The sequence below is a fragment of the Gobius niger genome (assembly GCF_951799975.1).
Source record: "Gobius niger genome assembly, chromosome: 13".
In the NCBI taxonomy this organism is placed as follows: Eukaryota; Metazoa; Chordata; class Actinopteri; order Gobiiformes; family Gobiidae; genus Gobius; species Gobius niger.
In genome coordinates, this window is record NC_136864.1 from 28,403,371 (window position 1) to 28,415,868 (window position 12,498).

The window sequence follows — 12,498 nt, forward strand, 5'->3', positions numbered from 1 at the left end:
TTAATCTTCCATATTCTATGTAAAGACTGTAGATTTATGATACAGTGGTTTTGAGAGATTTTGTCTAAATTTGTCCAAAATACATGTAAGTGATCGAGTTTATTACACTTATTTGTTGTTGTTTTTTAGTTATAGTGTTTCTCTAATTGTGGTAGTGTGTAGGCCTGCCACTGGATGGTGGTACTGAGGCTTCTCAGCAGAAACCCGAGTATATGGTAAATTTGGAAACAATTGTATCAATGTTTTGTCGTCTTTTGAGTTACACCTTACACCAGTATAATACTGTAATAGACATGGGTAGATCTGTGGTCCTCAAGAGAGACTAGTTTTCTTATCGTAGGTGGTACGTGTGCAAAGTTTGACGACGGTACTGAAGTGTAGCAACCGAAAATCAATGTTTCCCATTCAATAAACGCATCATCACATTTAAATCTCAAGATAACATTTGACTTTCAAAATGCAAAGGTTCACCTATGAAACAATCAACGAGGGCACGAAAGTACTGTGTGAAGATTTTATTTCATGCCAGGAAAGGCACATCCAGACAATAAATCCAACTGTTTTCGATATATATAGATATAGAATGTTATATGCATCTACATTCAGGCAGTGCATATAATCTGACTTTTATGAATAAATGCAATTATAACTTTAATACAGTTGATTAACCACAAAAGGAGAAAGCACATCGGAACACTGACATTTTGTGTATGCACATTTTCAGAAAGGAGAGGAAATTCACATGTGCACCTTTCACAGACCATGTACACCAAATAGACAAACGACACGCCAGCAGCAGCACTTGTGTGGAGATGTCCATACACAGCGCGTAACAAAACAAAGGTGTCACTTATTATCCGCTCCTTTTCTCCGTCATGTAAGTTGCATAAAACCAGTCATGTTGCATCCGCATTCAATAACAGACCAGCGACGTGGGGGGTCCGCTCTTCTCACGAGGGACGTCTCTACCTTTGGTTAAACTCAAACTTGATATTCCACGCTGGACACCGGAGTTCAAATCATTTCAAAAAAACAGTTTGAACAACACGCTAAAAGCACTGTCCGGGAGCTTATTCACTGTGCTTGCATTTGCACCATACTGTCCCATTATGAGACAAAGTAACACCCAATAAATGAATGTATTTGAGTGAGCTTATTGGTTTAGACTTATGTTGAGAGATATATAAAGAGAAAATAAGAGCGTATACTTTGAGCTTTGCGTTTTGTGTCTGAAAAACACATTTGCAGTTGACCCCTATGGCAGAGACAGTAGAAATGAATGGACAGTAATTTGGGCTGTGATGACAATAAGTTATTTACGCTGAATGTTTGTACAGCGATTTTGCCGCTTATAGAGCTCAAACCAGCTTGAGAAGTTTGGTTTTGTTGCACATTCTAGATGATAAACCAAGAAAGATTTTAAAATGCTAAATAGAGATGTTGCCCCACAGGTAGGACTTCAACAAACCTATATCTTAGTCATCATCTAGCCAGCGATTTTTATCAATTTTAACCTGATGAACATATAAATATTGTAATATAATACTGATATTCATAAAGATTTTCATTAACAAAATCTCTCAAGTTCTCATCTGTTCTGGGTTGTTTCGGTGTTGATTAAAAATGACTAAATGAGTGCATTATTTCTCTTAGTCACAATGAATTGATCATTTGTTGCAGCCATATAAAGGTGAGTTTTAATAACGTTTTGAATGTTTAAGCCGATGTAAATCTATTAATGTTGCTGGCTCCGGTCAACAAACATGGCAGATTTTGCCTATTACGCTTGCTTCATTAAATTCGATCTTGACTGAATCAAATAAGGCAAACACCCTGCATATTATCAGTGTTAGCCTTAAAGCTATTAGCCACGTAGCAAGCAGTCACATTGGAACAGTTGGTCAGTTGTTTAGGATAGAGTTTGCGATTGTGTCGTCAAAACCACAAAGATTTCTGGGATTCCAGGCACATTCCACTATAATAATTCCACCAAATGTAAAATACTGGCGTTATTGTTCACACAAAAGCATTTGGACACTACAGCGTACTAGATGTAGCAGCTAACAATTGTTCCACATCCCCTTTCTCTACTTATTATATTATTTTTAGCTAATGCTAGTCTATAACAATGTTTTCTAGTACCCCATTTGTTTAGTTTCTCTTCATTCAATCCCAAACTCTATAGAGAGTTAGTAATTTCAGGATTAAGTATCCTGTATAAACATATTAGTATTTCACATACTTACAAGAATCGGATTAGTAAATACTTGTATTGTGTTCGATTTCAGTGTCAGTTCTAAAGCTAGTCACAAGATGTCACACTAGTCACTTGTTACTATTGATATAAATGCTATAGCTAGGCTTCCAAATCCAAAGCAGGTTGTTAAGGCACCTCTCCACCCTTCAACATGATTTAGCAGCGTTTTCTTGTCAACATCTGCAGTATTGAGGCTACATTTGGAAGCAGTTGTGCAAGCTAACCGTCGACGTTAAGAGGTCACCCACACTGGTCAGAAAACTGTTTGCTGTCAGCCATTATTTATAAATTGTGTTAGTCAAATACAGTTGGAAGAATCTGGTTTGGTATATCTCGTACTGCAAGCTATTTCACTTTTTAAAGAAACCTTTTTTGTTTTTGTTTAATACACTAGCCACGTAATATAGCTTGATAGCGATTTTTTTTAGCCATACTTAGCATAATAGTTTTGTTTTGCTAATATTAGTTATGAATAGATTCGTTATAGACTTAATTTTTTTATGTTGCACTTTTGGATTGTTTTTGCGTAGTCCATTCATGTCTACAGTTCATGGTTGGCTTCAAATAAGGGAAACATTAAGTACACATTGATGTTACTTCCTTTGAGTCTCTCTCGGCGTTGCATTTATACTCATGCAGGACCTTTGGATACTGTGAGTAGTACTATTTATGAAATAGCAGTTACGAATTTTAAATATAGATTTTTTGCAACCCACATCAGCTATTGAGCATAATTATATTTTCATGCACAAATGGAGTTGCACTGTGCTTAACACCGACACACATTTAAGTTGGGATATTGGGAGCATAATTTATGAAAATAAAGAAAATCTGCCATGTATAATTAAATCCACTGACCTGTGAAAGCTATAGACTTTTTTTCTCCCACAACACCGACATGTGAATTGGGCCAAGTCAACAGCTCTTTACAGAATATATATATGTATATATAATATATATACATATATATAAGATGGCAAACCAGACATATTTAAACTTTTCACACGTTTTTTCACGCCTCCACAAAGAACAAATAAACATAGTTCTTTCAAACTCCAGGTGTTTTTGTGAATGTTTTTACAAAGCACAAAAGCGAAGCCGAAACTGACTATGTATTTTTTGCAGTTGTGTCCATTATTCAGACAGCAGGCCGTCCCGCAACACTGCCGCCTGTGTAAAGTTCCGCATCCTTTCATTGCATCCAATAGCTCTTCCTCTTCCGAAAGACAGGACTGCACTTGCCACTGCAAACAGCCAGCAGGAGGCCACGGACAAAAATGCCAACACGGATCAAAAGGAGAAAACCATCTGTTGTCAATTTGGTTATTTGTCCTTGCCCTTAGAGATTCTGAGAGTCTGGAAAGTGTCACTAAGGGGAAGGGATTTTTCGGTGTTTTTTTTGCTTGACATGTCCGGCTCCCACAGAAAGTACTCGTGCAGCAGTGTGTTGACCGTGTCGGGGCACTCCATCATGACCATGTGACTGCCCTCTTCGATCACTTTGAGGAAGGCAAAGAGCAGGATCTGCAGAGAAGAGGAGGAGAGACGGTCAGTCGGGCGAAAAAGACAACCGAGCCATAGATGTGTCTCAGCATCAGTAAAAGTATCTGAAAGGATCGCAGTGGTGCGCACCAGTTAACAATTTTCTTCTACTAGAGCGGAGAGGGGCTGTCTATGCCACTACGAAGCAGCACGTAGGTATCAGACACACCTACTTTTACAACAACAGCGAACACCAAGTCCAATGACACAGCACTCCACTGAAAACTCTAGAGGAGGTAGTTTCAAGTCTCAGTGTGAGGCCGTTTTTAGCGACTCTGCCTCATGTCGATAAATTGGCAAACATACACCGGGGTAGCACGTTTTCAGGCTTCGTACATTTAAATGTGGAATGGATGCATAATTGTATCACGCTTTTCACATGATACAAGCCACCCAAAGCGCTTATCTGTGATCAATGTGGTCAAATATCTATCTAGAAACAATTTAGAATAGCTCCCTTTTACATCACCAAAGATAGCCACAACATCCATATTTACCAGAAAGTATAAATGGACCATAACTGCTCATCGATGGCAGGACTGCGGCACTTTCCCAGAGACTGTAAACAGTGATGCCTTATGTCTATAAAGGTGGTTGGATTAACACTAAACAAACGCCCTGTCGCTGTCTGGAGGGCAAGGTGACATTCTCTTCCCTCTCGTTTCTTCTCGTTTCCTCTGTTCAGAAACACTTTATCTCGAGGACAGGACATACTTTGTTGAAATTGTTGAAACTGTGTCTAAGACAAAATTGTCATGGGGTTCCCCAAGGGTCGATCCTGAGACCCATCTTATTCAATCTTTACATGCCTCCATTGGGTAGGCTTATACACAGCAATAATGTGCCAATAGATTCACTCCTTTACTGCATCGACAAACATCAAGCAGACAAAAGTTTTATGTGAATTAAGGGTGCTAAATGCGAAATGTGGTCTTTCCATCGCCCATTATTTACTCAAAATGTCAAAAACTGTATTCAAATCTAGAACTCATACACCACCAAGGACCAAGATTCTATAATATCAAACACTACATGCTGCTCATCAATCCAGCCAGTGTGTAGGGATGTCCATACCTCTGCCATGCGCTGGTCCTCGTCCATGGGCACAAACTTGTCACACATGCCGTGGACCAGCAGGATGGGTGCGGTTAGCTCGGCGTGGTACACCTCGTCTCCCTCTGGCCAGTACTGCCCGCTCATCATGGCCCTCAGCACGAACGGGGACACGTTGAAGGCATTCCCCTGCTTCAGCAACTGCTTCTCTTTGGCGCCTTGTCGAGCAAACCCAGCCCTGGAGGAGATGGACAGATGTTAGTGACGGCATCAATGCATATGGTAGAAGCCCTTCTCAGTGATGATCAGTAAAGCAAGTTTACCCAAGTACTGTAAGGAACTATAGCTTCTTTTTTCTATATACTGTATATTATATAAAAAATATTAAAGAGAAGTATGAGCTATCTCTTTTGTCCCTTGTAAAAGCGTTACGATATGTGTGAAAAGGAAGAATAGTTGTCCGTGTGGTGGGAAATTCGGGCACAGCCTTCATCTTTGTGAAACCACAAAGTTATCCTTATTCACAACAATTATTTAAGAGGATTGTGAGAAATCTGATCAGATAAGAGAAGAGCCCCACGTGTTCAGATTAATTTAAATTGCCGGTAAATGGCTCTTAGCCAATAACTAACCAATAATAACCAAAAAACGATTGTAAATTTAACACAAAACACAATAGCAGATCATTATTAACTCCCTGGTATCTATACAATACCACTGATTTTAGTCAATAGGCCTGTGCACAGTGTTTTTGGCCAGTGTAGAGTAAAGACTACTCCCTGTCCACATTTTAAAGTATAGTTTATTAAAACAATAAAAGATTTCTAAAACATGAACAAACTTAAATTAACATCAAGCCTGTGTGTTAAAACAAATAGTTCAAATGGTCCAATGGCTATACTTACAGTTATAAACACAGACGTTGCCACCTGAGTAACATTTTTAACATGTTGTAAGTATTTTGCCATGTATTGTTAATATATTTCATTATTTCAGCAAGAAACGGCCAACTCTGAGTAGGAATAAAACACAGACAGGAAACAGTAGAAAGTTACCCTAGAAAGTTGGCATCTTCATGTGGCTAAACTGTGCAGAGCTCAGCAATACTCTTGTATTTACCTCATGTACATAAATATATATTGTTTGTCTAAAAAAAATCTGATATTGCCACTGTTTCTCTCGTACGTGGTTCTCTCTGCACAAAAGCTAACATAAGCTAAATGCACTATTGTCACAGATAAAGAAAGCATCTTCAGCTGACCGTGCAGGTCTACAAAAGGGTAATTGACTCGTAATTGCGTATGGGACTTACTTGAGGAAGCTCCAGGCCAGGCAGGGGGACAGGCAGTGCAGCACGCAGGAGGGCAGCTGAAAGATGGAGCACAGGCTGGGCTCCAGAGCGGTGGGGCCTCCTCCGTTTATCATCACCACCTTATGCACCAGCTCGGGATATTCGTGGGCCAGGAACGTGCAGAACGACACCCTGTTGGAGACACAGGCACAAGCATGGTCAGGAGAAATTAAAGACACCAAGTTTATTATGTATCCTGACTCAAAGGAAAGTGGGAAGTTACTCAAAACAAGCTATATTACAATTTAAGGGTCTTAAAACGCCGACTGTAACAAGTGAATTTCTCCTTTGTGAGATCAATAAAGGTTTATCTTATCTTATCTTATCTTATCTTATCTTATCTTATCTTATCTTATCTTAATATGTCATGATGTTGGATCAGCATGTTGTGATACGTTCTGAATAAAGACTATGGTTAGACAAACACATGTGCGTATCGCGATACAGGTGTCTCTATACCAGGGGTAGGCAACGTCAGGCCCGGGGGCCAAAACTGGCCCTCCATCATCCAACTCTGGCCCTCGAGATAATTTTGAGAAATATTACGATCCAAATCAGAGCTCAAATGCCTGTTAAAGTACTCTTGAAATGTGAAAAATACTGTCAATTCCTTAAAATGTCTTAGCAGAGCACCCTTTTAGGCTATAATCCTAAAAGACTACTCTAAGAATACCAAGAAATGACTTAAATCTACTTGAATTAAGAGATCAAATCTAAAGACTGAGTGGATTTGGTCTGGCCTTAAAGCAGATAAAACCTATTCTTGCCAATGGAACTTTTACAGTAAAAGTTAATTTGTTTGATTTCCAGTGGGATTTCTCTTTGCTCAAATGGCATTGGTGTTTTTATCTGATCTTAGATTAGCTCAACCGACTCAAATCTAGCATAAAAAACCTTTATTCAAGCGATTTTAAGTGATTTATCTAATTTACGACGGACATTTTTCCAGTGTATATGATGTACAACACTGGCATATGCAGGAAGTGATGCTTTACTTCAATTGCTTCAATTGGGGGGTCCGGCCCTTGGTCTTTTGACGATGAATAATCCTGGCCCTCCACTGAGCAAACTTGGCGACCCCTGCTTTATACGATACATACAATATATTTCCCATACAATATATTGAGCACACCCCTTTTTAGAAACCCATCAGCCCTTACCCATAGGAGTGCCCGATGAGGATGTTCCTCTTGCGCGCGTATCTCTTGAAGATCGCTCTGAGGTCCTCCGCCAGGGCATAGAAGGTATAGGCAGCTGCGATCTGCGGAGCCGTGCTGGCCCCGTGCCCCGCCAAGTCCGGAGCGATCACCTCGTAACCCAGCTTCGAGAAGAAGTCCACCTGGCTCTTCCAAATATCCGACGACCCCCCGACCCCGTGCACGAAAAACAGCGCCACGTCCGAGTGCGTGCCTTTACAGCTGGAAATGGTCCTCTTTGAGTCGATCAGCACGGTGCGCTTGGGTTTGCGCCGTCGTCTCCGCGGAGGGGGCGCCGGCTTGTGCTCGCCGGGCAGCTGCGGCAGCGGGGTGGGGTGAGGGTCCGGAGACGAAGGCATTTCCTTGTAGTCGGCCAGTTCTACCTCCACGGTGCTGCACGGCTCTAAATCTCCGTCTTGGCATTGCAGGATCTCCGAGTGCAAGACGTCGCCGAGGTTCTCGATGACCAGCTGGCCGTCGCGGTAGACGGTGATTTTCCGCTTGCAGTGGACGGTGGATTCTTCGCTGGGGTCTTCGCCGTTGGGTCTAGAGTCTATTTTGTCGCTGTTGGTCACTGCTGGAGAGCGCTCTGGGACAATGTGGCGGACCCGTAGGACCCGGCCTGGTTTCACCTCCACGAACTCATAGCCGTTTGAGGGCTGGGAGGACTCCAGAGGCAGGACCAGGCTGTCGGCTTTACCCGCCAGGCAGCAGAGGATGGACTCGGTGATGGTTGTCAACATGCTGCGCACCTGCCAGAGACAAGACGACACAGTTAGGAACTATCAATGTGTTTTCTTGCATTTAATAATAACGGATGCGGCTGAGTTCAGAATGTGAATGTGACCTTTCTCACTTCCAGTACCAAAAACAACGCTGGTATTTATGATATTTCTGCTGGCTCGGAGCCATCCAGGAATGATTCATCATGGTAGAGGTTTTCAAATATTGTCAAGTAGAGTGGGTTGATTTAGTTGACATTCTGATTTCCCACCTCCTGACTGTACAAGAGTGAGAAGAAGCTTAAGAAGATACAAGTGAAATGTCCTCAACTCAATCAACCAAGACGACTTTGTCAGTGACCCTGGACTCTCAGTCGCACATAGACGTTTTTGGGCTTTGTACAATTACACACTGCAAAAAGTAAATATCAAGCATTTGCTTAAATGACTTGAATTGAGGAAATGTATCTTGTTTTGAGTGTTTTTCACTCATTTAGACACTTTTCCTGATTGGACCAAGTTTACTTTGCTTGTTTGAGGACATTTCCGACCAGTTCTGAGGTAAATCTCGCTTGAAACATGAAAGTAAAATTGCCAATGAGATAAGACCAATTTTCTTACCCCATTGGCAAAGAAAATGACCTGAAATAAGGACGACATGTAATTGAAACATCTCAGAACAAGTGAAATAATCTAGGGCATTTGTCCAACAACATCTGAACTAGTCAAAACAACAAACATTTGGATTATTATGCTCAAATTGAGCTGTTCATACTAATCTATTTAATTACTTTTTGCAGTGCAATGTTCATTTTTCCTATATATATGTACAAGGAGTGTGTGAGTGTATGTTTGTGGTCGTTCTAAGAGCTCCTTCGCCGGCCCAGATGGCGCTTGGGCCTATTAAGTAAATCCACTAGCAAAGTATTCATACTGTGTACAGAATTCCACCTCCACAAACCTCAAACTTTCATACAATAAAACTTGAATCAAGTGGTTTGAAAAGTGGTATCAAATCATGCAGGGGGGCTTCTCTCTTTCTTTTACAGTAATTCTGTTGATTTTGCACTGGAAATGATAAAGTCCACTTTGCAGAAGCAACACCATTATCAGCAGGTTATTACATCAGAATTTCATGAGGCAAATTAAAATCTAATATTCTCTTTCCTGTACGTGCGACTGAAATGCCAGGTCTCTGCAGGACGAGCAGCTCTCGGCGTGTTGCCATTAGAAAAAAAAAAAAAAAAACAGCCTGAGCAGTTTCCTAGCAACACTCTAACATCCCCCTGTTCAGTGGAGCGCACCACGCACCATATCAAAAACAAGTCATCTGAGAGAGAATATACGAAGGGTTTGGCTTTCTAGGTTACCTACTAAGGCTAAACATGTATCGTTATCGCAATATTAGCGACGTGCGATCCACAGAGACACATTTTTGACGACAAAACCTAAAACAAAAGCAGCACAGAGACTTAAAATGATGCGCTCGTGATTCTTTTAGTTCCATTTGGGGCTTGTTTTGGAAGGAGATGTTTTGACACAACTATTGGGTGTTCTACTGCTACAAAAACCCCATCGAAATGTAGCTTTGCATTTGGGTCTTTTTGTTGCTTGCCCTCCCCTTGTTATGAGCATTGCCATTATTATCGCGAGGAAGCTGCTGTATCCAGGAAACAGACAGACAGACAGACGCTGCAGAGAGCCAACAGCAGCGATGGACCAAACACGCTGGAATGACAAAGAGGTGGCCTAAAATCATGTGTGTGTTCGATTTGGGTGGTGCCAATGCCGGTTCATGTGGGGGTTAAGAGGTCAAAGCAATCCTGCCCTCCTTTTCTCATATGCACCCAAAGCCTCACTGTTTGCCAGCAGAAGTCGACTGGAGTGAAGCTGAATCATGCACAGAAAAAACAATTCCATATCATTTTGACGGAACATCGATTTTAAAAAAAATATGTAAAGTATGCGAGAACTAGTAGTAAAGGGCAAACACGGTGATGAATATTTCACAGATGTTTTTGCTCATAACAAATGCATGACTTTGAGAGAGAGGCGCTGCTTAGTCACCCAGTCAATATGTGAAGGTGGGATATGAATAAGCTGTGTTTATGCTGCGGGAAAACAGGGAAGAGGTCGGAGTTTCATTGCGTGGATAAACAGACGAAAATGGGGCTCAAAACAGCGGCGATGTTGAGGATTCGGTAAGAACTGCGAGTGCGTGTGTGCCCTCGGTGTTTTGGCAGAGAACAGCAACAAAGGCTTCAGTGTGGATTGTTTCGATGTAAAAAAAAAAAAAAAAAGCGCCGGAGTGTGCCGTTTCATACACAAGCAAGCCCGTCAGAATTAACCCCCACCTCAACCTCCAGTTTGGCTTTCTCCAAATCTAAAAAAAAGTCTCTTGACTGGAGAGGTTTCATTTGAAAGCTACAAAACAGATCGAAGATTTCTCCTTGCGTTGTTGCCGTGTTGTCGTCACAGTTCAGTCTTATTAAATGTGACTTTTTTGTCACATTTTTATTGTTTGCTTTGTTGCTTTTTCATCACTTTTACATCGTTTTTTTTTTAGGCTTTCTTGCTTTCTGTTTTGTTGCGATTTAGTTGCTTTTTCTGTTGCATTTTTGTCGTTTTTATTTGCGATTGATTGTTGTGGTCCGTTTAGTTGCTTTTTGTCACTTTCTGTGCCTGTTTTGCTGCATTTTTGTCGGTTTCAGTTGCCTTTAGATTTGGGTAAAGCTAAACTGGAGAAGATGTGCTCCTTTCAGGCTGAGTTTAAGATGTTAATTAAAATTTCATGTAAATCTAGTTGACGGAATGTCAGATTTATGTAGCTTCTTTAGCTTATATACATGCGCTTCCAATTATATCACGCATAGTTCCAGCGGCCATTTTGAATACCGAAGTAGAATTATGCAGTACTACAACATGTAACAATAGCTCTATCGGAATGAAAATGATTGACAGTGGCATTTTTATGTACTTGTAATCATTGCTCAAGAAGTACTACTAAAAACACAAACCCAGAGACGCACATTTATGAGAAGAAACCAGCAAATGTGGCACAGATGATGTAGCAGCTCTGTCTGTCGAGCTACAACGTCATTTTTACACTTTGTCATGTCAACAGAGTCTAAGTCAGTCAGTGTTTAAGCTGCTCAAGACGTTAGCATGCTAACACTTAGCAACTGTCAACCAACCGTCAATGGCTTCAACATGCTAAACACATGTGTGGCTCACATCTATGAACACTGAGGAAATACTACAGTAACCGCTCTGACCTCTGACACATGTTGCAATAAGGCTAGATGTTCGGAGTGTGGTTCAGAGCTTTCTCTTGGAGAGGTCAGAGCTGAGCTGGTGAAGCTAAATGCTACCTGGTAGCATGCTAGCATCTTGAGCAGCTTAAACACTAACTCACTGGTTTCTTCACACAAACTTGCACTCTCTGGGCCGTGTTTTTACTCTTATCTTCTAGCAGTGTTTACAATCAAATAAAAATGTCACTACCAATCAGTTGTCTTTCATTTTCATCCTGAGTAGGGATATTGTTACATGTTGTAGTACTGCAAAATTATACTTCGGTATTCAAAATGGCCACCATAACAACAAAAGTCACATGACTGAAAAGCATGTGTTTCTGTTTCGTGGAGCTTCTCACACATGGACAAGGGACACAACTTGTCCATTTGGCCATGAATTTAACCTCTTAACCCCCACCTAAACCTTTTCTTCAGTTTGGTATTACCCAAATCTAAAAGCTTCTTGAAAAAAGCGTCAAATTAGCAATGAATACAACAAAAGAGCAACAAAAACACAATAAACAAGCAACAAAAACACGACTAAAAAGTGATGAAAAAGCAAAAAATATTCAATTAAAATTAGTTTAAAAATAAAGCAACAAAAAAAATGACAAAAATGCAACAAAGAAGCAACAAAAACGTGCTGGAAAAAGCAGGAACAACACAATCAAAAAGCGATTAAAACACAAATAAAACGTGACAGAAACATGATGAAAATACGACTAAAAAAGCGCCAAAAAGCAAGGAAAACAAGTGACGAAGAAAACAACCAAAAAATGACGACAAAAGACTGTGAAAACGAGACAAAAAAAAACATGCACACCAGACAAAAGAAGAGACAAAAACGCAGCGACGACGCAAAACAAAAAAAGTCACGATCAGTTTTGCAGGTCTTAGCTTTCAAATCAGGCTTTACTCTGGCCTGCAGGCTGTGAGCTCCAGTCGAGAAGCTTTTAGGGGGGGGGGGGGGGGTTAAGAGTTCAAATTGGCCAGTCATTTCCTCATCAAACATTACGAATCGCTCCATTTGGCGCGTAAAAACCTGCCACGGATTGCGCATTTGGCTTTTACGCACGCACAT

At 40.9% G+C, this 12,498-nt stretch overlaps 1 protein-coding gene and 1 long non-coding RNA gene across 2 annotated transcripts in view; one reads left to right on the forward strand and one right to left on the reverse strand.

Annotated features, from left to right (window-relative positions):
• The window catches only part of LOC306973284, a 547,876-nt gene that overhangs the window by 287,581 nt on the left and 247,797 nt on the right, over positions 1 to 12,498 (forward strand). The window lies entirely within an intron of this gene.
• Positions 3,226 to 8,174, reverse strand: LOC306973199 (protein ABHD8-like). Its single transcript, XM_079570058.1, has 4 exons — positions 7,364 to 8,174; positions 6,165 to 6,335; positions 4,874 to 5,090; positions 3,226 to 3,781 (listed from the first exon to the last, which is right to left on the reverse strand). Exons 1-4 carry the CDS (start codon positions 8,140 to 8,142, stop codon positions 3,581 to 3,583), a joined length of 1,368 nt encoding a protein of 455 aa, XP_079426184.1. The 5' UTR covers positions 8,143 to 8,174; the 3' UTR covers positions 3,226 to 3,580.

Coding starts and splice junctions, on each gene's coding strand:
- LOC306973199 (XM_079570058.1), bottom strand. CDS start 8,142: ATGTTGACAACCATCACCGAGTCCATCCTCTGCTGCCTGGCGGGTAAA. Junction 5,091..6,164: donor CTGGCCTGGAGCTTCCTCAA/GTAAGTCCCATA, acceptor CATCTCCTCCAG/GGCTGGGTTTGCTCGACAAG. Junction 3,782..4,873: donor AGGACCAGCGCATGGCAGAG/GTATGGACATCC, acceptor TCTTCTCTGCAG/ATCCTGCTCTTTGCCTTCCT.